Source organism: Tetrao urogallus, assembly GCF_951394365.1.
Source record: "Tetrao urogallus genome assembly, chromosome: 19".
Taxonomy (NCBI): Eukaryota; Metazoa; Chordata; class Aves; order Galliformes; family Phasianidae; genus Tetrao; species Tetrao urogallus.
Genome location: NC_136832.1, coordinates 8346990 through 8371743, shown reverse-complemented (window position 1 = coordinate 8371743; position 24754 = coordinate 8346990). Strand labels below are relative to the sequence as shown.

The window sequence follows — 24754 nt, the reverse complement described above, 5'->3', positions numbered from 1 at the left end:
AGGGCAGCACAAGGGCACAGTGCTGCTCTTGGCACCAGGGCTGGCGGGCCGTGCCTGCAAACCAGAGAGGTTCCCAGCATGGGGAGCCATGTTCAGCTCCATGGGGATGGAGCCAGGTCCTTGCAGCAAATTGGTGATTGCCCATCAGTGCTGAGCTCCGTGTGCAGGCTCTAATTAAACAATCCAGATTCATCAGCAGAAGCAATTATTGGAGCCGATTCCTGAGCGTCAATCTCCAATGTTGCAAAACAAAGAAGGCAAACTGAATGCAGCATGTCGTTCTGTTGCTTCTCCTTGTTCTGGTTTCTCACCTTTTTTTAATTATTGAGAGCAGTGGTGTGGCTGTGGGGTGGTGCAGACTGGTTGCAGCCAAAGGATGGGCGCCCCATGTGCTGCTGATGGGACACAGGGGCAGCCCACACCATTCTTCTCACTCTGGCAGGTGCTCGGTTCTATGGGGGTGCCACAATGTGTGCACAGACCCACACCCCCCTTCCTCTCCCAGCATCATGCGATGGTGTCTGTCTGTCCCCAGCCCTGTCTGGCAGCACTGTGGCCCATCCCCAGAACCCGTCCTGGGGCAGTGCTGGCAGTGGGCTGCAGAGCTGTCGCCATTTGTTCCAAACCTCTCTGACTGTCTCACTTGCATCCCGCTTCCCACTGGGGGAGATGTAATGAGACATTTCCCAGGATGAGAATGCTGTTTCCTGGCCAACTGCAGCGGGAGCGCAGGGATTGGAGGCGCAGGGAGCTGCCGATGGTTTTTCCTCTCTTTCCAAAGCTACGCTTATTTGAAGATACATTTCTCATGGTAAAATATTTCGGTCGGTTTGAAATAGAACAAAAGCATCCGTGGCACGTGAGCTCCTGTGGGAGCAGCGGGCAGCAGCCAGCCTTGGGCAGGTGGTGCTGGGGCCGTGCCCGGGTGCTGCTTTGGGGCCATCTCAGCTTCCCGACAGCTGCCAGCCCAGGGCCAGAGCTGTGCCTGCCTGCGCCATGGGGACGAGGAGCTCGGGGTACGTCCCAGTCTGCTGAGGGTCAGTGGGGGGCATGGGCTGCTGGGGTGGGGGAATGGGTTGGGGCAGCTGCCGTGCTCTACTTTGTGTTGGGGCTGCAGGGCAGGGCTGAGCTCAGGTAGGTCTCTGCACTTTTTGGAACAAATTTTGTCTTTTCTGGGGGCAGAGCTCATCATCTTAGAACAAATTGCCTCTAATCTTAGGTTAATAGAGCACAATAAATAGCCGAGTAAAGCAGATGGAATTTCTCAGGCATTATGGCAGGAATTGCATTTCCAAGAAAAGGTTTGGAACTAAACCCATACCTCGATGTGTATCAGGGCAGCTGGGCTGCCACTGCCCCCCAGGGCACAGTCCTGGTGCTGAAGGCACAAACTGCCCAAGGGAGCCCTGCCTGGGGCTGAGGGCAGTGGGGCTCTGGGGCAGCAGGAATGCAGCCAGGGCTCACTGTGGGCATGCTGACTTGCAGTTTCAGTGAAATGCTTGACAGGGATGTGCTGGAGATGCACTGAACACCTATCTCAGCTGGGAAGGGTCTGTTGTGTGTTCTGATGGCTGCTGGTGATAAAGGAACATTCCCATGCCGTGGGATGTGGCTGACGCTCTGCACAGAAGTGCTGCTTCTGCTCCTGCCCTGTTCCTCCACAGGGACAAGCAGCTGCTTCCCCCACAAGCCCTATTCCGCTTGATTTCCACGTGTTTCTTCTCCCTGTTGCCATTCTAACTGCTAACTGGTCTACTTGTCCCCAGAGGAGAGCTCTGTCACCAGCATTCCCTTTTATCCATCAGTGTTTTTTCTATTGCCCTGAGATGGTGCCATGCTGATGAACATGCTGCTGCTGTCCCCGGCACCAGGGGGATGAGGAGGGGCTCCTGGGTTCCCAGCCCAGGCTTGGCTCTGCCTGCAGCCACCCTGGGGCGGGAGGGATGCACTTGCTAACTAAAACCTTTATATCCCATATAAAATGTTATTCCAGCTATCATGCCCGAGGCTGTCGTTTCCTCTCTGTGCATTTTCCTTTGGTACAGGAGAGTACTTTGCAAAGTGAAAACCCAGCTTTGCAACCTGACAAGCAGCTCCCAAAGGGTTCCACACTGGCTGCCAAACAGCAGGACTGCGGGGTTGGGGGTTGGGGGGTCCCCTGAGCTCCCCCTGAACTTTGTTTATGGCTCCTCTGTGCGAGCCCAGCAGCTGCTGCCCCATCAATCACAGCTCAGTGTGTCTGGGTGCAGGCAGCGCCACGTGGCTGCGGGGGGAAGAGCCTGTGGGGGGGATGTGGTGTGTGATGGGTCACTGTGCACCTGGTGCTGGCTGAGGAGGAGGTCTTGATGATTGTCAGCAGTAAGAGAGCAGCATTGAAAGGACATACCGACCACAGCAGAACAGGGGAAAGGGCCGAATCCTTGCACTTAACTCCGCTATTAGCTGCAGCAGCCAGAGCAGATGAGATGTCTTGATGGGAGCATAAATCAGTGAGCGATCCCTGCTGGGCTGCAGGCAGCAGTGTGGTTTGTAGCCCTGCTCCCGTGAAGGGGGGGGGCTGATTCCAGCTTTGGATGTGTGAGATGATGGGGACACATCCCGCTTGGGTCTGGGGTGAGCGGGATGATGGTGCTCGGCTCAGGGGTGAGGCTCAGGTCTGGCAGCTCCCAGCTGTTTCCGGAATGGCCAACGAGGTATCTTAGCAACGGTGGGGAATTTTCCTCTTTTTAGATCCCATCTGGTTTTTAGCAGCTTGGCTGCTCAGCATCTCTGTGGTGTGGGCCGGGCTGGGCCATGGGGCACTGCTGGCTCCTGCCAACGTCCTGCACTCACCGTCCCCACGGTCGCTTTCCCCACAGGGTGCAGGTGGAGTTCTACGTCAATGAGAACACCTTCAAGGAGCGCCTGAAGCTCTTCTTCATCAAAAACCAGCGATCGAGTGAGTGTTCTCTGCCCGCACAGTGCTGGGGGTGTGGAGCCATTGCCATCTGCTGGCAGTTGTCCCCAGCTGTCCCCAGGACGTGCCATCCCTGTGCCCTGTCCCCATGCAGAGCTCTCAGCCCGCTTTGCCTTTGGTTCTGCAGATCAGCCGCCCATTGCCCAGCATTGCTGGGAGCTATTTTCTCATTAGCTGCCTGGGGGGAGCCCACTCGTTAATTCAGAAGTGTGTGTTCCCTTCCCTCCCTGCATGCCGTTGCCTTGTTCAGCGGAGCGGGGCACAGCGGGGTGCCCTCAGGGAAGTTTTTAATGGAAATGCGATTAATTCCTCGCTTGTAATCTGAGTAATAATGCAGTGCTGGGGAGGAGGCAGCCCCCCTGCTCAGCCTCCACTGCTGGCTGCCAAGGTAGAGCTTTACTGGTGCTGCTCAGGATGGGGGGGACATGGAGCCCATGGGTGCTCTGGGGATGGCTGTGCAGGGAGTGCCCCATGCGGCACCCCATGGAGATGTCCCTTCTCCTCTGTACCCATGGGGCCATGTCCATGCTGCGCCACCTCCACTGCAGGTCTGAGGATCCGACTCTTCAACTTCTCCCTGAAGCTGCTCACCTGCCTGCTTTACATCGTGCGCGTGCTGCTTGACAACCCGGAGGAGGGCATAGGATGGTGAGTGCCACCCTGCCACGGTGCCACCGCAGCCCCCAGAGCCCGGGCAGTGTGGGGCAATCACAGTGGGTACTCAGACACCTTCACAGCACAGTGGGTGGTTTTTGTCACTCCAGCTTCTCCTGCCCTACACCAACAGGTGGTTTAGCAATAACCGTCACTGCCTGTGGGCCTTGTGCAATGGGCAATGGCAGAGGAAAAATTCGGGGCTGTGGTCATCTTTAAATGTGACCTCTAATTTGTGAGAGAGGCGACAGGGACGTCTGAAGGAGTGCCACCCTAAGGGCTGTGGGTGAGCTCCCGAGGGCTGCAGGGCCACATCCCACCTGGGCTGCATGGCCAGGTGTGAACCCTGACTTCAGCACAGCGCCCACTAAATGCTGTCCCAGTGTCCTTGAAGACACTTCTGCTAAATCCTATTGAAGTGTTTGGGAAGCAAACGCATTTTTCCATTAGATCCTCGGGGTGACAGATAATCACACGCAGCAGCTTTGCTCTGGGTTTTGGTATAAACCTATTTTTGTTGTGTCCTTGCTTTGTTTATGTCACGCACAGATATATTTTTTTTTTCAGAATTAGCAGCCAAATTTTCTCTTTGTAAAGGTTCCAGACATGTTGCCCCCAAAGTGTTTCCCAACCAGCTGAGTGTGAGCTGCTGGTAGGAGGTTAAGGTCCTCCAGAAAGCACAGGGATGAGGGGACCAGCGAGTCCAAACCCATGGGACATTGTGCTAGGGCCTCTCCTAGTGCCAGGACAGATGGGAGATAGTGTCCCATGAGCTGGAGAGCCAAACCCACACCCGCCATCCATCCCTCTGTCCCTCTGCTGTCCTGCTGACTGCTCTCCCCTGGTTTCTGTGTCTTTTGCCCAGCTGGGAATGCGAGAAGCAGAACTACACCCTCTTCAATCAGTCCACCAAGATCAACTGGTGAGCGGTGGGAGGCTCTTAGTGCGGGGCCCAGCTCTGCCCTGGGTGGGGTGATGGGCACAGAGCACTCAGTGGTGAACTGGAGCTGCTGGGTGGGATGGGAGCTGGGCTGGTATCCTGCAGGTGTTTATGGGGATGTGCATCCACTTGCCCCACTTGTGCATGGTTTGAGAACTACAGTCGTCCCATCACAGCCCCTTGAGATGTGGGATGAGCCAAAAAGAGACCTTCCCAGCCCCAGCCTTTGTTTTGTGAGGCTCCCATCCACCTCTGTGAGCACTGGGGATGGTTGGAGCCTGTTTCAGGCTTTGCATGGGGCAATTCCAGAAGCAACTCTGGCATGGAGGAGACATCAGAGGTGGACTCAGGCTGGTGGTCAGCAGAAGGAGAGGAACTGCTGTTGTTTGGATCCTCATGGGATGTTCTTTGCAGGTCACACATCTTCTGGGTGGACAGAAAGCTGCCACTGTGGGCTGTCCAGGTGAGCAGTGGGCTGTGTGAGGCTGGGCAGCAGCTCCTGGGGCAGCCACACGCCTGCCTTAAGCAGGTGCAGGGAATCTAATTGAGGTTTTAGTGCACAAAAGCCACAGGTGCTGGTGCAGAGTCCTGAGCAGCTCTCCTCATCTGTGCCCACAGGTCAGCATTGCCCTGATCAGCTTTCTGGAGACCATGCTGCTCATCTATCTCAGCTACAAGGTGCGCTCCCCTGCCCTGTGCCCCAGGGGCAAACAGAAGTCTGTGCCCATTGCTACCCTCAGTCCTTGCACCGGGTATTGCTGTCCCCAATTTCACCACCCCCCACTGATTGAGGTGCTTGGGAAGGAATAACTTGGGAAGTTTTGTTGCCAGCACCACATCTCAACCCATCAGAAAAGCATAGCATCTCTCTGGCTGCGCTGCATCCTTCCCCGTGTAGTAGGGCTGGGGCACTGGGAGCATGTAATTGGCCTTTGGCACACTTTCAAGCATTTTAATTAATTATTCTTACTTTTAATTTTTCAGGGAAACATCTGGGAGCAGATTTTCCGCATTTCTTTCATCCTTGAGATGATCAACACAGTGCCCTTCATTATCACAGTACGTGTTCCTCAACCTCATGTTAAAGCAGCTTTAAGTTTAATACTGTGCTGCAGTTTTGGTGGGGAAATAAGGAAAACCACCCGATATCTGGCTAAGTGGTACTTAAAGCTGATTTTGTTTTTGGTAAAGAACCCTGATTTTTCTGAGTCCTTTACCAGTCAACTTCCTTTTGTAGATATTTTGGCCTCCCCTGCGGAATTTGTTCATTCCTGTCTTTCTGAACTGCTGGCTTGCCAAGTACGCCTTGGAGAACATGATAGTAAGTGATGCATCCCTATGGGCATCCCATCTCCTCTGCTCGAGCAACAAATTGTGCCTGAGCCCTGGCAGAGAGCGCCGTCCCACCCCCAGGGAGCAGATTGCCAGCAGCATGTCAGGCACTGGAATGGAGCCTGAAGGGCTGAAGCTCGACTGCGCTGTGGTTGGACACAGCCTCCCTCACCACACCTTTGTCCTCCCCCAGAATGACCTGCACCGTGCCATCCAGAGGACGCAGTCTGCCATGTTCAACCAGGTGCTCATCCTCATCTGCACCCTCCTGTGTCTCGTCTTCACTGGGTGAGTGCCGCACCTCGTGCCACCCAACTGCCTCTCTGCCACTGTGCATCCTAACAGCTGGTTTTAGAGGTCGTGGGGCCCTATTAATTAACCAGGCCCTTCGCCCTGTGCTTTGAAACCAGCACCTTCTGTACTGCAGCCCTGCTCCTGGCTTTGCACTGAGCTCTGAATCAGTTTTCCTCATTGGTCTGAATTTGGAGCAAATAATACCAATTAAATTGCTGAGAGGACAGGAAATTAAGCTTTTGGGCTCATGAGCCTTTGATAATAAAGGCAGTCTTCTCATATGAGTGGTGAATGCAATTTCTGGGCTCTGAAGGGCTCCTCACCCCAATGCCTCCTGCCCGCTGCAGCTATAAATGCATTTCTTTGATGCTCGTGCTTGGCACAGTGGCTTTGGAGCCATGACAGCTCATGGCCCCCCGCTTCTCCCTGCAGTACCTGCGGCATCCAGCACTTGGAGAGAGCGGGAGAGAAGCTCTCCCTCTTCAAATCCTTCTACTTTTGCATCGTCACCTTTTCCACTGTGGGCTATGGGGATGTGACACCCAAGATCTGGCCTTCCCAGCTCCTTGTTGTCATCATGATCTGTGTTGCGCTGGTTGTGCTGCCGCTGCAGGTGAGAGCGTGGCCATGGAAGGGTGCAGAGCCTGCACTGGGCACGGTGTTGTCCCCATGTCCCTGGCACTGTCAGCCACCCAGTGGGGGCACTGAGGGCATTCCCTGGTGCTGGGACACCAGCTCTGCCCTCTGCTTGCAGTTCGAGGAACTCGTCTACTTGTGGATGGAGAGGCAGAAGTCAGGGGGCAACTACAGCCGGCACCGCGCCCAGACAGAGAAGCACGTCGTGCTGTGTGTCAGCTCACTCAAGATTGACCTCCTCATGGACTTCCTCAATGAGTTCTATGCCCACCCAAGGCTGCAGGTGAGAGCTGGGTGCATGCCCATATGTGCTCTTTCTACGCTTGACCCTCAACACTTGTCCTTCAATGCTTGTCTTTGCTGGGCATGGCGGGGTCACACCACCTGTTTGATCCACCCCATTTTTATGTCCAGGACGTGGCAAGAACCTCGATGGATTTCTCTAGCCGTAAGGATGCCCACGGGGCTGCCTGCCTGCCGAGTGACACGAGCCTCTCTCTTCCAGGACTACTACGTGGTGATCCTCTGCCCCACGGAGATGGACATCCAGGTGCGGCGGGTGCTGCAGATCCCTCTGTGGTCACAGCGGGTGATCTACCTGCAGGGCTCTGCGCTGAAGGACCAGGACCTCATGAGAGCCAAGTGAGCATTGGGGTGGGGGCGGCAGGTGGCCATGGGAAGGGTCTTCCTGCAGCCACCCCACTGTGCTGCTGAATGGGTGACGATGGCCGTCCTGTCCCCTCTATGGGCTGAGTGCTGCATGGACTCTGCTTCCAGGATGGACAACGGGGAAGCCTGCTTCATTCTCAGCAGCCGGAATGAGGTGGACCGCACGGCGGCGGTGAGCAGCTCGTCCCAGGCATGGAAGCGTTGGAGGAAATGAGCTCTCAGAAGATAGCGCATGCTTTCCTCTTTCATTAGGACCACCAAACCATCCTGAGAGCCTGGGCCGTGAAAGATTTTGCCCCAAACTGCCCTCTCTATGTGCAGATCCTAAAGCCAGAGAACAAGTTTCATGTCAAGTTTGCTGGTGAGTCCCCAGGGCTGGCCCCCTCCACAAGGCCTGGTGCTCCCTACAAGACTCCTGCATCCTCAGGCCCAGCAAGGGGTGCTTTTGGCTCTGTGATGATTGAATGAGTCTCTGTCTCATCTCTAGGGCCAGTACTGCTGGTGATCTGTGTTGAGTGCTGCTTGGGTTGGCCACCCCAAAAACCCCTGGCAATGTGAGCAGAGGCGTGAGGCATCCCAGCAGCAGCTTTGTTTCCTTGCAGATCACGTCGTCTGTGAGGAGGAGTGCAAGTACGCCATGCTGGCGCTCAACTGCGTCTGCCCCGCCACCTCCACGCTCATCACGCTGCTGGTGCACACCTCCCGTGGGCAGTGAGTGCTGGGGGGCACAGCCATTCCCCTGGGGATCCTTCCCATGGAACGCCCATCCCCAATTACAGCCCTGGGTTCTCTGGGTTGAGTGGTGCTGGGGCACTGCAGCATCCCTGGGTTGGTTTGCTGGAGGGCAGCAGTACAGCTCCTCATTTGTATCAGACAGATCCTGCTGGCAGGAAGCAGAATGCACAGACTGTGCAGAGCCAGAGCCTGCGGGGTGTTCTGTGAGTTTACATAGAGCTCAGCTGGAAGCAGCTCAGTGTGGTGCTGACATGGGCCCTTTGCACTTGGTGGAGCCAGAAATCATTGAATTTTGGGTGACATGACATCAGAGGGTTACAAAACTCCATCCCAGAGCGTGTCTCACCGCACGCTTTCAGCTGTTTGCCAACACTGGCTCTCAGCGCTGTCTCTGCAGCTCCGCCGGGAGCCCTCATTAAATACAAACGCAATTAGAATCAGAAATCAGAAGGAGCTCAGCCCACACCTGCTGAACCGACAGCTCTTCTCGCAGCACCCTGAGGGTTCCTTGAGGCCCTGCTGGCTGCAGGCCCATCCCTCCACACTGCTGTCATTTCAGAGAGGGCCAGGAGTCCCCGGAGCAGTGGCAGAGGATGTACGGGCGCTGCTCGGGCAATGAAGTCTACCACATCCGCATGGGAGACAGCAAGTTCTTCATGGAGTACGAGGGGAAAAGCTTCACCTACGCCGCCTTCCACGCGCACAAGAAGTGAGGGCAGGGGTGCGGGGCTGGGGCCAGCGCTTGGAGTGCCTCATGCGGGGAGGAGGCTTTGCTCCAATGCCTGCATGGTGGTCCCATCACAGGTACGGTGTCTGCCTGATCGGCATCCGCAGGGAGGAGAACAAGAGCATCCTGCTGAACCCCGGCCCACGGCACATCATGGCCGCGTCTGACACCTGCTTCTACATCAACATCACCAAGGAGGAGAACTCTGCCTTTATCTTCAAGCAGGAGGAGAAGCAGAAGAAGAAGGGCTTTGCAGGCAGGGGCACCTATGATGGCCCTTCCCGCCTGCCCGTGCACAGCATCATCGCCAGCATGGGTGAGTCTGGGGGGCTCCTGCGCATATTGCTCCCACATCCCTGCTCCTGGCATCCTAGCTGCTCTCAGCAAGCCCAGAAACCATCATTAGAGCTTGTGATGTCCGTTATCATTTATGATATTTGTCTGCAGAAATCCCTCAAGCCCTGCCTGGAAGGATAAATGCTGTTAAATCATTTTTATGATTCCCAACCTGACGGATGGCGTGATTTGCTCTGCAGCGAGTGGTGCATTTTCTCAAATGAAAAATGCCATGAGTCATTACTTCCAGCTTGCATCTGGGGAGACCAAGTTCTGGGGTTGTCTGGAGAGGCTGCGCTGCGATGGCAGATTGTATTTTAGGCAAATAATTTATGCATATATACTCACACACAGCCGTTTGCATGATTATCCCACAGCAAGCCACAGAGCACTTTGCTGAGTAGAGCTCATCAAGGTTCTTGTTACGTGGCTTGCTCACAGAGGGACTTTTTGCAAAAAGTGGAACAAGAAGTGAAGTGGTGTGAGAAGGTTCAGCAGGTGCAGATCCATGGCTGCAGGAATGTGCCCAGCTCCTGTGCTGTGCTCACTGGGGAATTGATGGCTTTCATAGCCAAAGATAATGGGTGAAGATTCAGATGAAAGCTTCAGGTTGGGTTTCCAACTGAGAGCAAAGACTCGATGGCCTCGGTCAACACTCTGTAAATACGTTTGGATTTTAGAAGGCGCTGGTGGTGGATGGGGTCCCAGCGGGGCTCAGTGGTGCCATGCTCTGCCGGCCCTGCTCTCTTCCCCTCCTTATAGAGCGCTGTGCTTCCCCCCACTGCGTCCAGGTACAGTGGCCATGGACCTGCAGAACACTGAGTGCCGCCCCACCAACAGCAGCAAGCTGGCGCTGCCGGCAGAGAACGGCTCAGGCAACCGCCGGCCCAGCATCGCACCCGTGCTCGAGCTGGCTGACACCTCATCCCTGCTGCCCTGCGACCTGCTCAGCGACCAGTCGGAGGATGAGATGACACAGTCAGACGAGGAGGGCTCAGCGGTGGTGGAGTGAGTCGCACACGTTCGGTCACTGCAGAGGCACAGCTCCTTGCAGGTGATGGGGCCGTTGCAGATGGCTCTCTCCGCGTCATCACAGCACTGGGATTTCCCTCTGCTGCAGGTACGTGAAGGGCTACCCACCCAATTCCCCATACATCGGCAGCTCACCAACCCTATGCCACCTCCTGCCTGAGAAAGCCCCGTTCTGCTGCCTGCGGCTGGACAAGGTGAGCAGTGTGCTGCCCAGGGCTGTGCCGGGAGGGGCCGGGCACTGCCACGGGTCCCAGCTGCCTCCCTCCCACAGGGCTGCAAGCACAACAGCTTTGAAGACGCCAAGGCCTATGGCTTTAAGAACAAGTTGATCATCGTGTCGGCAGAGACCGCTGGCAATGGGCTGTATAACTTCATCGTCCCGCTGCGTGCCTACTATCGGTCTCGCAAAGAGTTGAACCCAATTGTGTTGCTTCTGGACAACAAGCAAGTACTTCTCTGCAGTGCTTTCTCTTGCACCGAGCCCTTCCCTGTGTTACCATGGGCACTGCACATGGCATGGGGCAGGAGCACGACAGTCTTGGGCTGTGCATCACCTTGTTTGTTGGGTTTCTGAACCCTGTTCTTTTCTGTTGCTCTTCTTGCAGACCAGAGCACCACTTTCTGGAAGCCATCTGTTGTTTCCCCATGGTTTACTACATGGAAGGCACCATTGACAAGTAGGTGTTCTGGTCTGTGGCTGTTGTTAAGTGTAGGATGGTCTTAGACATGTTGCATTCACCCCAATCCGCAACCCCATACCTTCTCATTCCATGGGGAGACAAGGGCTGGCCATGGCAGCCCCCACTGTCGGCTTCTCACCTTGTTGAGTCCATCTGGGAGATGGGTGTTGGTGCTGGGCTGGTGGCCAGGAGCAGCTGGGCTGGCTGCAGCGCTGTGCGTCGCAGCGTGCTGCTTCCCCATGTCGTTTCCAAGGGCTGACCCCTGCGCTCTTCTCTTTGGGAACTGCCCAGCCTGGACAGCCTGCTGCAGTGCGGCATCATCTACGCTGACAACCTGGTGGTTGTGGACAAGGAGAGCACCATGAGTGCTGAGGAGGATTACATGGCGGATGCAAAGACGATTGTCAACGTCCAGACCATGTTCAGGTGAAGAGGGCCGGCAGTCCTATCCCATCATCTTCTCACTCATCCTGCCCCATCTATCCCATTCCCTCCCATCCTATTCCATCCCATCCCTCCTCTGGGTGCTGCCTCAGCAGGAAGTGAGCCCAAGAGCCCATAGGTGCTGTGAGCTGCTAGGATGACACCCAGGTTCCGCTAATTCTGATCTTGGATGGGCGCAGGGGAATCTTTTGTGTTCCTCAAGCTTTAAATGCAGGGATCCCTCCCTTCCAAGCTGGCTGATGAACAACATGTCTCTTCCCACTGCAGGCTCTTTCCCAGCCTCAGCATCATCACAGAGCTGACCCATCCCTCCAACATGAGGTTCATGCAGTTTAGAGCAAAGGACAGCTACTCCTTAGCCCTTTCCAAGCTAGAGAAGGTAAGTGAAAGCTTTGCTTTCTGGGAATTCGGTGCTGGGAGTCACTAATCCTGAGTTTGTTGCGTTTCTGTGCTCCTCCACCCGCTGCACTGTGCATCCATCCAACATAACCTGCAGCAAACAAATGTGTGGGTGGGTGATTTTGGGGCCGTCTGCCTCTTCCTACGTGTTTATGTGTTTCTTGGCGGCTGGAGGTTGTGCTGCTTTGCCTGCTGCTGTGTTGGGAGCGGGGCAGTGAGTGAACGGGTGCAGGGATGCTCCAAGGAGGAGGCCGCTGGGCGCAGCGCTGTGCCTGCAGCAGTGTCACTGTGCTGAGATCTGAAAAGAGCAAACATCCCCAAGGCAGCGAGGCACATGGAAGCACCACATCCAGCCCGTAGCAAAATAAAGCCATGATGCCTCGCACGTTTCCATGGAGAAAAAAAAATACTTCTTTCACCACAAAACCCTTTTTCCCTGCCTCCCTCCTGGCACGCCCACCAGAGATGCTCGGCTGCTGTCCTCCCGCTCAGGTGAGCTTTCAAGGCCGCGTGGATTGTCTTTCCTCTTCCAGAAAGAGCGTGAGAATGGCTCCAACCTGGCCTTCATGTTCCGCCTGCCCTTCGCTGCGGGGAGGGTCTTCAGCATCAGCATGCTGGACACGCTGCTCTACCAGGTGGGGGGGGCTCTGGGGGCACGGCTGCCTGCTGGCTCATACTGGGGTTGACATTTCCTCCCCTCCTGCAGTCGTTTGTCAAGGACTACATGATCACCATCACCCGGCTGCTGCTGGGCCTTGACACTACACCAGGCTCTGGCTACCTCTGTGCGGTAGGTGCTGCTGCAGGGCATGTGCGTGGGGGCTACAGGATGTGAGGCTCTCGGAGAGAGGCAAAATGGAGCGGAACAGGGCAGAACATTGCTCTCTGTATCATACATGGGCAACCTCAGCACTGCCAAGAGCACTAATGTTATAAAATCACTGAGTCTTTTTGGTTGGAAAAGATCCTTAAGGTCATCAAGTCCAACTCTTGGCCAATGCTGCCACGTCCACCACTCAGCCGTATCCCTCAGTGCTACACCCACATGTCCTGCTCCTGGTCTGTTTGTGGCGTTCTGGGGTTGGCATCGGTGCATTTGGGCACTGTTGTGGTTCTGAAGGCAGTTGCTGTTCATCCCCAGATGAAGATCACAGAGGACGACCTGTGGATCCGCACCTACGGGCGCCTCTTCCAGAAGCTCTGCTCCTCCAGTGCTGAGATCCCCATCGGCATTTACCGGACGGAGTCGCACATGTTCGCCACCTCCGAGGCAAGGGGCAGCACATGTGGGAAGGGCAGCAGCACTCCTGTCCCAACCCACACCCGGGGGGCTCCTGTCTGTGTGTGAGCACAGTGCAAATGCTCAGCCCTCAATGAGCAGCGCTGGCAGGCGATGCAGCACTGAGCGGTTGTTGAATTACCAGGGGATGCTGCACAGCAAGGATGCTCATTTCCTGGCTGACACTTTTTCCCCTTTTTCTTCCCCCAAATGCAGCCCCATGACATCAGAGCACAGGTGAGTAATGCTTGCACCCAGACCTGGGATTATCGGTTCTGCTGCCGGCCCCTGCAGTGCACGTGTGGGCGGTGTCAGGGATGGTTTTCCTCAGGCGAGATGTCCCCCACAGCACCAGCAAACAGCCAGAAGGTGTAATTACTGGGAGAGGGAGCAGGATCCGGGCTCCGCTGTGAATATCTTTGGTTTTCAGCTTTGTGGAGGCAGCTGCAGGGTGCTGAAAGCTGACATTTAGCTCAGTGCAATCCCCATTCATCCTTAGAGGTGCTTTATCCCCTTTATTAATAAATCAGTGCTTACCAGCGGGGCTCTCTGTAGCAGAGGTGCGGCAGCAGGTCTGCTGCGATGCGCCAGTGAGGAAGGTGAGGGCAGGAAGGAACGGCGCTGATGGAGATGCGGTGCCTGCTGCCCCCCACGGCTGCTGGCATTCTGGAGCCCCCATCCCAGAGCTGCTGCCCAGGTGCTTTAGCAGCACGGGGACGCTGTGCTGGCAGTGCACGGCTAAGAGATGGGACCCCGTCCCAGAGCAACTCCCGTTAGGTGGCCCCGCGGTCCCCGTCACCGGCCGGGCTTCCAGTCACAGATCTCCATCAACGTGGAGGACTGCGAGGATACGAAGGATGTGAAGGAGCACTGGGGCATCAAGACGGGCCACCACAGGAACTCGTGCTCCAGTGACCAGTCCGAGCACCCGCTGCTGCGGCGCAAGAGCATGCAGTGGGCACGCCGGCTGAGCAGGAAGGGCAACAAGCACTCCGGCAAGACAGCCGAGTGGATCAGCCAGCAGCGGCTCAGCCTGTACCGCCGCTCCGAGCGGCAGGAGCTGTCCGAGCTCGTCAAGAACCGCATGAAGCACCTGGGCTTGCCAACCACCGGCTATGGTAAGTGATGTGCGGTCGTGCTTCCCTGCGGCGAGGCGGCCCCGTGGGCTCCGCAGGTAAATCCCCATTCCTTGCGCCCGAGCCCTGCAGGTGCTGCTGGACCCGTCTGTGGATGCTGCACAGCAATGCGGTGCACATCGCTCCCGGGGTGGCTGCTGTGGGCTCTGTGCCTACAGGAGCTGTGCCTGTGATGCGTGGGGAGCCTTGAGCACGCAGGGCCACCTAATCATAGAGCAATAGAATGGTTGGGTTGGAAGGGACCTCTGAAATCATCCAGTTCCAACCTCCTGCCATGGGCAGGGTTGCCAACCACTAAAGCAGGCTGCCCAAGGCCCCGGGTTGGCTCTGTTTTGGGTCAGCTCATCCAAATCCTGACGCTGTGCCCCGCAGTTCTGCAGGGCTGGTGCTGCAGCTCCGCGCTGTCACCGCGCTGTATCTCAGGAGCATCTGGCAGGGCTGGGCAGGCTTGGTGGTGTGCGATGGCCGCGTGTGTCACTGTGCTTCCTGCTGACCCACATCTTTCTGGTGGGGACCGCAGCCCCGTGCTGGTGCCGGAGTCTGTGTGCCCGCACCTGCCCCGTGGTTACGGTGAAGTCCTTCGCACATGGCTTTCCTGGTTCGTTTTGTCTTTCTGCCCTGTGAGCCATCCCATGCTGCCTCCTGTCTACTCCATGCCAGACCCCTTCCATCACCGCAGCCGGGCCCTGAGCACCGAGCACCGAGCCCAGCTGGGGTTTTGCTGCCCGCAGCTGGGAGAGTGGGGGAAATACGGATCAATGCGGGGAAACAGAGGGCACACAGGAGTGCTGGGGGCACGTGGCAGCCGCTCCATGGAGGGGAAGGTGAGGACAGCATTGCTGGTTCAGCTGCACACTTGGCACTGCGGCCTGCAGGTGATGCAGCACTGAGATCTGGTTTAGGGAACCTGCTTTGGCAGCGGGGTTGGTCTCGATGATCTCTAGAGGTCCCTTCCAACCCCTACAATTCTGTGATTCTGTGAGACTGAGCTCTTTGTCCCTTCTCCCAAAAGTTTCCTTGGCTCATTCTGGGGGACGCAGCTCTCTTTGCTCTGTATCGCTCTGCTGATGACAGTCGGTGCCGCCATGCTGGTACAGCTGGTCTGCTCAGTGCAGCTCTGGGGCTCCGGCTGGGACGTGCGCGGGCACCGGGGCACGGCTGGCATCGGTGTGCTTGGTGGTTGGAAGGACACTGACTGCCTGCTCTCCTTGCCTTTATCTTTTGCTCCTTTATTGCCAAAGTGCAGCAGCTCGTCTCTAATATTTGCCAAATCATGGCTTGCTGACCTCTCTCTCTCTTTCTGTTTATGTCTGTGCCTTTCCCTGTATGTTCTGTAGAGGATGTAGCAAATTTAACAGCCAGTGATGTGATGAATCGGGTAAACCTGGGATATTTGCAAGGTAATGCTCACTCCCTGGGAGTCACGCGTGCCTCACGGCGTGCAGCGTACAACAAGATCATGCCAGCTGAGCCCAATCCACACCCTTGCCAGTTTTCACCTCAGATACTCAATCCTTTCACACTCCTTTGTCGGGTGGAGCTGGAAAACAAAAGGCACTGCACTGCAGCTGCAGGGCTCCCTGATGGCAGGAGAGAAAATGCAGGGACCCTTTGGAACCGGTGCGAGGAAATCACATCCCTCAGCTGTTACTGATAGTGACCTCCTTGCATTGCTCTGTAGGTTGACTTTGGCCTGCAAAGCCCGGAGCAGTTCAAGGAGGGGGTTTCTGTCTGCTGCTGCTGAGCAAAGCAGTGCGGGAAGGCATCGTTTGCAGCTTTGTCCCCGGTTGGTTTGGGGTGCAGAACCCGCCTGTCCCTGCAGTCACCCCCAGACCCTGGGGAGAGGCTCAGGGTGAAGGGACTCAGCACCCAGTGCTCAGCACGCAGCTTCACGCAGAGGGGCTCTGGAGAGCCCAGGGGCAGCTGTGGCCTTGCTGGGCTGTGGTTCAGGCTTTGCCAGCCCATGCTTAAGGTGAAAATTGGCATTTTCCTACAGACCGTGTCCAGCCTCAGAGCCCCAGCCCAGCTGTGGCTCATGGAAGCCCTACACAATATATTGCCAGCAACTGCCAGGGCTGCGCAGAGCTCAGGGATGGTGTTCCCCCCCTTGGTTGTGTTCTGGCACAGCTGTGAGCCACCCCACCAGTGCCCTTCTGCAGTGTGAGCACCACGGTGTAGGTGCAGGAGCTCTGGATCCCCTCCCCCCAAAATTATATGGGGGTGCCAGTGGGGACAAGATGATGGCAATACACGTGGTGGGTTCAGCAGTGCTGCATGGGGGTCAGGAAAAGGTGCTTCCATGGTGAAGGAGAACCTGTGTGCCCCAGGAACCCCCCCTCCATTACGGCACATCCCATGCATCCCTGGCTCTGTGTGCACCCCAGCACTGCCACCCCCATCCCCGCTGCACTGTAGGGCTGAGCACTGGGACGGCTGAGAGCTGTCAGCCCTGTGGTTTGGGGAGCAAGCAGGGGGTGAGCAGCAAAAAGCCAATGGGCAGGAAAGAGGAGGGGTCTGCGTGCAGACCCGCCCTGTGTTCCCCATCTTCTCATTGCACGGGGGGGGGGCATGCACTGTTGGCGTCCCAGTGCACAACCCTGCAGCAAGCCCGTGTCTGTCTGTCCCCTGCTGTCTGTCCCCTGTCCTGTCCATCACATGCCCTCGCTGTGCTCCCGCTGCTGCTTGTTCCCAGCACCTGCTTCCCCCCATGATCTTGTTTGGCAGCAAAGGGCCCCGAGTGTCCCGGTGCTCCGTTGGGCATCACTGCAGCTCCACGATTCAGAGTCGTTCCTGAGTGGTGCTGGGGGCTCTGGGATGCCGCAGTGATGTCCTGCAGGCAGAAGGGCATGGTGCCTCGGCCACGTGCTGCTTGGTGCTCATAGGTGCAACAAGGGAAGAAGGTGGCAAAGCGTGGTCACAGCCCTTGGGGGGGTTTGTCTGCCCTGACCCGGTGCTCATTGTGCTGTACTTAATGCAGCAAGACTAACGTGTTTCGTTTTTTGTGCTCAAACAAGGTAAGACTTTTTTTTTTTTCTCACTTCTTTTTGGGGGTTGATTTTTGAAGTGAAAAGTCTGTGAGGCTCCAGCCTGTGCCGTGGCTGGGAGCGGCTGCGGGGCTGTGGGAGGAGGCGGTGGTGCTCTCAATGGCACGGCCATCCTAAAGGACCCGGTGCTGTCCTCAGGGTCCAGCTGTGACCCTACCCAGCCTGATGCTTGGAGCTCTGCAGTGGGGCTGCCAGGGCATCCGCTGGGCTGCCCATTGGGGTGTCCATGGGAGCGCCCATTGGGGCATCCATCAAGGTGTCCATCGGGTGTCCGTCAGCGCGCTCCGCCAGCCCTGCCCACCATCCCCTTCTCTCCTCCGTCAGATGAGATGAACGACCACCAGAACACTTTGTCCTATGTCCTGATCAACCCACCCCCAGACACCCGGCTGGAGCTGAACGACATCGTGTATGTGTCGCCCCTTCCTCCCCACACAACTCCCAATCCCACCCCAAACCCAGGATTCCCAGCCTTGGTGCAGGCACACGGCACACTCCACGCCCCGCTCTGTGCCCCGCAGGTACCTGATCCGCTCCGACCCGCTGGCACACGTGGCCAACGATGGGCACAGCCGCAAGAGCAGCTGCAGCAACAAGCTGGGCCCCTGCAACCCCGAGACGCGGGACGAGACCCAGCTCTGAGCACAGCCCGTGTGCTGCAGGGACAAAAGCGATGGGACGGGCGGGCAGGCGGCCGGCCAGAGGCACCACGTGGGAGTTTTTAACCTTTTATACCAATACCGCAACTAGTGAGAAAGTCTTTGCTGGTGCTGGTGGTGAGACTGGAGCTACAGCTCGGCCCGTTTGGGGGGCCCGTGTTCAGAATTGTCCCCAAATGATGCAGGCCGTTCGCATTGGATGGGGACACTGCTGAGCCAAGGGCGGCCGCTCGTCCTGCTCCTCTTTGCTGGGTCCAGGATGGATAGCCCAAATTTGGCTCTTTTACCCCAATGCTCTCCTTGCTTGTTGGCTTGTCCTGGGGGCTGCGCGGAGACAGTGGGGAAGAAGAGGACGGTGCAGCCCTTCCAGCACCCAAGCAACATCTGCAAATCCCCAAACACACCAAAAAGACAACAGTGGGACCCAAAGGCGTGCAGCACTGCTCCTGTTGCACACATCCTGGCTATGGGGACGCTGGCACCCAGTGGGGCTCAGCAGCAAAGGCACCGCTGGCTCCATGTGGTGTTGGCCTGGCCAAGGCCCCGTGCTGCCATGGATGTGCACTGGCAGCCCAACCCGACCCCCGGCTGCTTCCAGCACAACGGCAGTGGAGACCTTTCTATAGCAGAAACACAAGACCTATTTTCCATCTATTTTTGCACACTTTGCAATGGCGACGTCTAAAGGTTTTTTTGTTGTTGTTTTTTTTCTTTGACTGCCAAGTGAATAACCAAGTTGTTAACTTTATATACTTTTACATTCATCTACTAAAACCTCAATGTGATTTTTTTTTTTTTAATTTTTTTTTTAAACAAGAAGCCTGTAAAGCACAACACAGCCCTGCCCTCCCAGCGCCGCTGCCAGGAAGGGGTTCTGCCATTCCCATCCGCCTCCCCTTCCCCCACGACACACAATAAATGTTGTTTACAAAAAACCTGCTTAAAATCACGGCACCCCACGAAGGCGCTGAGCTCCGTGCTGCCTGAGAAGGGAGGAAAACCCACAAACCCACCCAGCCAAAGCTCTGTGGGCTGAGAATTGGACGGTGCCTGAGCTGGCCTTGCTTCTAACGCCTATGGTTTCTGCTGCTTTGCAGCCTAGCATTGCCATCTGGCACTCAGTGGGCAGTGCAGGTGGAAATACCCAGCCCCCACCTGAGCCCTCGGCTTCCCTGAGATGTGGGCCCAACCGAACCATCACCCATGCTCTGATATCATTTGTTTCGCTTTTAACGATGCGTTGTTTTTTTTACATCTCTCTGGCTGCGGCAGCTCTGCGTTTTATTTATTCCTGCTCCTCAGTTGTTGTGCCAAAAAAATTAAGTAGTTCCCACAGGATAAACAGTGAGAGCAGCTGCAGCACAAAGCCAAGGGGGTTGAGCCATGTCTGACCCCACAGCGCCCCGTCCCTCCGCTGTCGGTGCACACAACCAAGCCCAGAGCTGAAGGTTTTGCATCCCATTCACCTCTAAGGGAAGGGGAAACAAAGCAGCACTGCATCCCAACCCAGTGAGGGGGCTGAGGTCATGGCTTTGGACTCGGTGATCCTTACAGACCCCTTTGAGCTCGGGATATTCCACAGTTACCCCATGCTGACCATGCAGAAGGGAACATTTTCATCTCTTTCCCTACAGTTGGCTGCTCTGCGTGCCTGGGGGCAGCCCACCGCCCCACAGCACCCCAGGCACTGCAAGAGCATCCCTCGCCCTCACTGCATTCCACTGCCACTTCTGTTTGGTTAATGTACAAAGCTTGTATGTAAGAAGAAAAAAGCTACACGTGTATAAATCACACACCTTTTTTTTTTTTTTTTTGCAGACATTATTTCTACGGTGTAAATTTATAGCTGACATTCTAATGGGATGTTGAAAGAAAAGAAATATACTGTAGATATTTACCTGTGGTCAATGCAAGCCTAAGAACAAGTGTTCAGTTTTTCTAAATCCTCAGACTCGGTTACAACACAGATGTAAAAATGAGAACATTTTATTTTTGTAACGGTTGTGGCATCAACAGAAGCTGCTGCTGCTCGCCCAGGGCCGTCTAGGAACAGTGGGAGCTGCATTGAGGCCATGCAGGAGCAGAGGAGGAGGGAGGTGCTGCACTGACTGCTTCACCCCAACAGCTCCAGCACAGCCCCAATGCACAGCAGTATTTGTTTCAGGTCGCTCTCATTTGGTTTTATTCCTCCCCCCCTTTCCCAATGAAATGCAATGGTTTCACCACCAGCAGTGAGTGGCACAGCTCTGGCTCTCAGCTGGCTCAAAGCTCAGCACTTTGCCCAGTGGGGAAGCAGCACCCCCCAGTCCCAGAGGGGATGCACACAGATGGCACTGCTGGCCCAGGGACGCCTCCTCTTCCCCCTTAGCTCCCCCCCCATGGGGCAGAACACAGCGCTGGGGCTCCCAGAGCAACAAAACGCCCTTAGAAAAAACAGGATTCTATAAAGGATGCAGAGCTGAAAGGCCCTGAGGAATGCAGACACACGAGAGAGGGCTGCAGCAGTTCCAGGTTTACTGGCGTTGGGTTCTGTGGCACTAACAGCTCCATCCTCTGAACAGGGACCACATCCCCACGCCACATCACACGTTGCAGCCCTACTGAGTATTCACACAGCCATCCCCAGTTTTACCCCTCCCTCCGAACTCAGCCTTTTTACTTCCCAAGGGAGAACTGCTCTCCATGTCAGCTCTGCCTGGGCTCCATCAGCCACAGCCAACAGAAAACCCATCCTTCCCTCTCCGAGGCCTCATTTTGGGACATGTGTTCTTGGGGTGCACTACAGCCAGCCAACCGGAGATGTTTTTGTACGAATTCCCGTGAAGATGTTTCACATTTCTGTAAAGAGAAATCGAAATAAAAGAGCTGCATGCAGCAACAACAGAGAATGCTGTCTGCCTGGTGGCTGCAGCGTCCTGGGGGGGCTCTGAGTGGGAGCACAGAGCTTCTGCCAGCTGCCAGTAAGGCGGGTGCAATTACTTTGTTTTCCACGACAGCTTCATGCTGTGTTACACAGCCCACGCCAATGCTGGTGCTCAGCAGGGGCTCGGGGCAGACTGCTCCCCACACTGCATTGCTCCTGGGGCTGCGCTGCAAATTCAGTATTTAAACTATTTCACGTGAAATAAATAGTTAATATTGAATAATAGTTAATAGTTGAATAGTTAAATAAATCCCTCCTGCGCTCTGGCAAAGCGCTAGCTTTGCTCACAGGCATTGCACAAGGCAGGCAGCCCACAGGAAGGCAGGCACGGCCCCTGGGTTCACCGTGGGTCTGTTATTGGCATCCCTCATTTGAGCCACTGATCCTATTCCCACTTTGAGTCACTTCTGTCTGCACTCTGAAGAACTGACAGCAACATTCGGAACGATGCAAGGACTGAAAGAAGCGCAGCATTTAAGTAAGAAATCCTTTCAGTTCATTTGACCTTCATCCAGAAGGGAAGCTCCATTTCCTTTGTGTGGAGAGCACAGCTCCAACAGCATCACCTCTTTGGCTGCCTTCATGCTACGGCCTGCAGCAGTCAGACTGTGTACAACAGAACAGAAGACACATCCATGCATCTGTTACTCCTTCACACCATCACTTCAGTCCTCTTTAAACTCCAATGCACCGCCTGGAACAGAAGGGTGAAAGCACTCCTTGTGTGCCCAAACACACCTGCCAACTCAGAACCACAGCTGAGAGATTCCACTTGCAGTTATCTGGTATCAGGATGCACTCAACCCATTACCATTATTTCCTACTTTCTTCCATACTCTATGAGCCACAGCCCAGTGTCTGCATGGTGGCCTGGGTTTCATCACAAGCACTGAGCTATGGCACACGTGAGGTACTCCCATTTTGTTCAGCTATTCTTGCAGTTCACCAAAGCAGAGTCCCATCCCACCCCAAGGTTCTGAGACCTGCCTGAGAGCCTGCAGGATCTCCTGGGCTTTGTCCCATCTGTGCTCCTTGGTGCTGTGAGCGCAGCGCAACTGAAGCTGTGATCAGAACTGCCATCCACAGAGAATTTGGGCACGCTGCAATAAACGTGTAACAAGAACTGCAGAGGTCAACTGGACAGCCACACACCTCTAACTACTTCAAGCTGTCCTGCAGAGCCCTTATACAGCAGTTTTCACTGTAGCACTTCACAGCTGGGAAGATGGTAAGCCAGGGGAGGTGCTGCTGGATGGATGGGCACCAGGGCCCAGCAGCACCAACTTCAGAGCGAAGACGTAACTGAGTGTTCTGACACTGCTGTGTCAGCTCTGAAGACCTGTGGGGAAAACGACCAAAACCAAAGGAAAATTCAGGCTCTTGAGAACTCATTCACATCTCTCTGCCTTTCCTCTGTCCCCAAACCATCTGTCACAGCCACAGCTCCCAGAAGATGCCTGTTTGCACACTGCTGCCTTTCTCATGTAGCAACGTCGCGTGGTTTTGTGCTCTCAGCTCTCCCACAAGTGCAGCACACAGCCCTGAGCTGCACTCAGGTTTTCAGAACGCCTCAGTTGTTCAAACTTGGCTACTTCTTGCCTGAACCACAGCATGGTGAAAATGAGACAAAGACACATTAACTACAAAAGCAAAACAGTATGGGCAAACACACAACGCAGTGATGTATGAAAGCTTCAGAAACTGCGCTTAAAAGCACTTTAAAGATGTACATTCTTGTATTTTATCAAGAAACGAGTAAGAAGTCGACCCAAAAAGGGGACCCACACCAGTGCTGCCCTGTGTGCTCATTGCTTAGGGCAGGAGTGCAGCACAGCCTGCAGCCCACTGCCATCGGGCACCACCAGAACCAATGCCTTCACGTGGCACAACAGGAGCAGCTGCAGGCAGCTCTGGGGAAGGCTGAGCTCAACAGCCAGGCCAGGCAGCAGATTTGATGGCACTGAACCTTTCAGTCCACTCCTTCCTCTGAGCAGCAAGATTTCAGGCTGTAGGAAATAATATAGGAAACTAAAAATAATGTTGAAAAAAGACACATTAAAACAACCGGCCTCTATGAACAGGGACTGTTCTGCACGACAGCCAAAATTCAAAAGTATTTCTGAGTTGGAAAAGGCTGCAGCTTCGAGATTTAGATGCTTTTGCGGAGGCCAATAGAGGTGCATTATGAGGCTCAATAGTCAATTCATATTTAAATTCCAGAGGTTGGTCCTTGCAGGTCACAAGCAAGCTAACAGCCAGCAGCTCAGCAGAAGACATTCTACTGATGCTTCTGCCACTGCCTGAGCACTCGGATCCCAGAAAACACACTGGCCAGACTCAGGAGTCTGAAGGCTGACAAAATAAATCCTTTAGACGATTTAAATAACTTCCCAATTTTCTGAAAGCCTGCTGGTCAAATTGCAGCACGTTTCAACCAAGGTCAGGAGAGCTAAGCTGCAGTCACAAAGATATTGCAGCTGCTGACAGATGAGCTTTCTAGGAGCACAACTGAACAGAATAGCACATCTTTAAAGCATGTTAGTTCTTTGACGGGATGAAGCATCACAACAACAAAAGGTACACATGAAATAAAAAGGAAATCAGTTAATGATTTTTATTAAATTTCAGTGCTTTCATAAAATAAATATGGTATATAATATCAAACAGTGAGAAATAAAGCACAAGCATGAAAAGCATGGTAACAAAAGTTACACTCATGACGGTGTTTAATACTTAGCACTTTAGAAACCATAAAGCCTTTAATTATTTACAAGCAGCAAACTATCTAACATCATTTACAAAGTTGCAGCAGCCTATCAAGAAGTACTGGAAGGGGACAAAAAGATGGAGAGATCACCATGGAAGACCCTCACTCCACTCTACCTAGTTAGCTCTTCATTACGTACCCTACTTTCCCCTGATGTACATAACTTCTCGTGACTTCCATTACTCTCAATGCTGACTAATTACACTGCATTCTATTGCAGAGCTCAGTTCACCTCTAGGTTGGTGCGGTGCCTCCAGCACTCACAAGGGATGTTTTCAAGTAACACTCCAAAGAAAAGTAAACATGTGCAAACCAAAGTTAGAAAGCGAGGCGCCCTGCAGGCAGTCACCCAGATGGAGCAGGGGCTGCTCAGCAGGTGGAGTCGTGTAGGAGCCACAGAAACCTACTGGGAGGTCCAGCCTGAGCAGACAAGACCTTAAGAACTGGAAGGGAACTGCAAATACACCCTGTCACCACAGAGAGAAACGTAACCTGCTGAAACACGAGGATTTTTAAGGTCATGACTCAAGATTTAATATTTCAACATGAAAAGAAATCCAAGCCATTCGACTTTTTTGGGCTTTTGAAACAAATGCAAACATCTCTGTTTAAAAATCGCTCTTAAATGAGAAAAACAAATCAATATATATTAATATATCACCCAAAATAAAAAAAACGTACACACTCTTCATTTTCGAGCATGCTGCTCATTCAGAAGAAAGACAGGACAGAGAAAGTAGAATTACATTTCATGATATAATAAAAACATTAAAATTTGTGATCCTTAAGTGCACCATCGTACAGAGTAGCGTGCTCAGAGTGGACATGTTCTATACCTACCAGAATCCATCTTTATCAAAGCAAACAAATCCTTAGGACACTACCTGAAACTGATAACAACTGTGCTCCGTTCAGCTTGCTTGCCTCAAGTTTCAACCAGGCACATTCCAGCCAGCAGCACCTGTATGCCTCTTCATGATTGTATTCCACAGATCTTTCCATTTGTGAACAACTTTTAGTCGTTTTTTGTTTGTTTTTAAAAAAGACTGGCTTTTGCAATGCTTATTCTAAACAGACACTGCAAGAACTCTGTTCTGAGCAGCACAGGTTGG

The 24754-nt window shown here is 54.5% G+C and overlaps 1 protein-coding gene across 2 annotated transcripts in view; it reads left to right on the top strand.

Moving 5' to 3' along the window:
- Window positions 1-17935, top strand: part of KCNT1 (potassium sodium-activated channel subfamily T member 1) — a gene marked incomplete at both ends in the record, with an annotated part of 42558 nt that extends 24623 nt beyond the window's left edge. For both annotated transcript variants that reach the window (XM_079544886.1, XM_079544885.1), the window contains 29 exons: window positions 2859-2938; window positions 3505-3604; window positions 4476-4532; window positions 4965-5013; window positions 5169-5228; window positions 5535-5609; window positions 5788-5871; window positions 6076-6170; window positions 6609-6789; window positions 6931-7095; window positions 7318-7454; window positions 7590-7653; window positions 7734-7842; window positions 8084-8192; window positions 8776-8925; window positions 9021-9259; window positions 10071-10287; window positions 10400-10505; window positions 10583-10772; window positions 10922-10988; window positions 11283-11417; window positions 11703-11814; window positions 12368-12469; window positions 12541-12624; window positions 12976-13104; window positions 13330-13350; window positions 13928-14231; window positions 17618-17702; window positions 17815-17935. In XM_079544886.1, coding sequence (XP_079401012.1) covers window positions 2859-2938; window positions 3505-3604; window positions 4476-4532; window positions 4965-5013; window positions 5169-5228; window positions 5535-5609; window positions 5788-5871; window positions 6076-6170; window positions 6609-6789; window positions 6931-7095; window positions 7318-7454; window positions 7590-7653; window positions 7734-7842; window positions 8084-8192; window positions 8776-8925; window positions 9021-9259; window positions 10071-10287; window positions 10400-10505; window positions 10583-10772; window positions 10922-10988; window positions 11283-11417; window positions 11703-11814; window positions 12368-12469; window positions 12541-12624; window positions 12976-13104; window positions 13330-13350; window positions 13928-14231; window positions 17618-17702; window positions 17815-17935 — 3427 coding nt within the window. The remainder of the gene's footprint in view (window positions 1-2858; window positions 2939-3504; window positions 3605-4475; window positions 4533-4964; window positions 5014-5168; window positions 5229-5534; window positions 5610-5787; window positions 5872-6075; window positions 6171-6608; window positions 6790-6930; window positions 7096-7317; window positions 7455-7589; window positions 7654-7733; window positions 7843-8083; window positions 8193-8775; window positions 8926-9020; window positions 9260-10070; window positions 10288-10399; window positions 10506-10582; window positions 10773-10921; window positions 10989-11282; window positions 11418-11702; window positions 11815-12367; window positions 12470-12540; window positions 12625-12975; window positions 13105-13329; window positions 13351-13927; window positions 14232-17617; window positions 17703-17814) is intronic.
- Between the last annotated feature and the right edge of the window lie 6819 nt (window positions 17936-24754).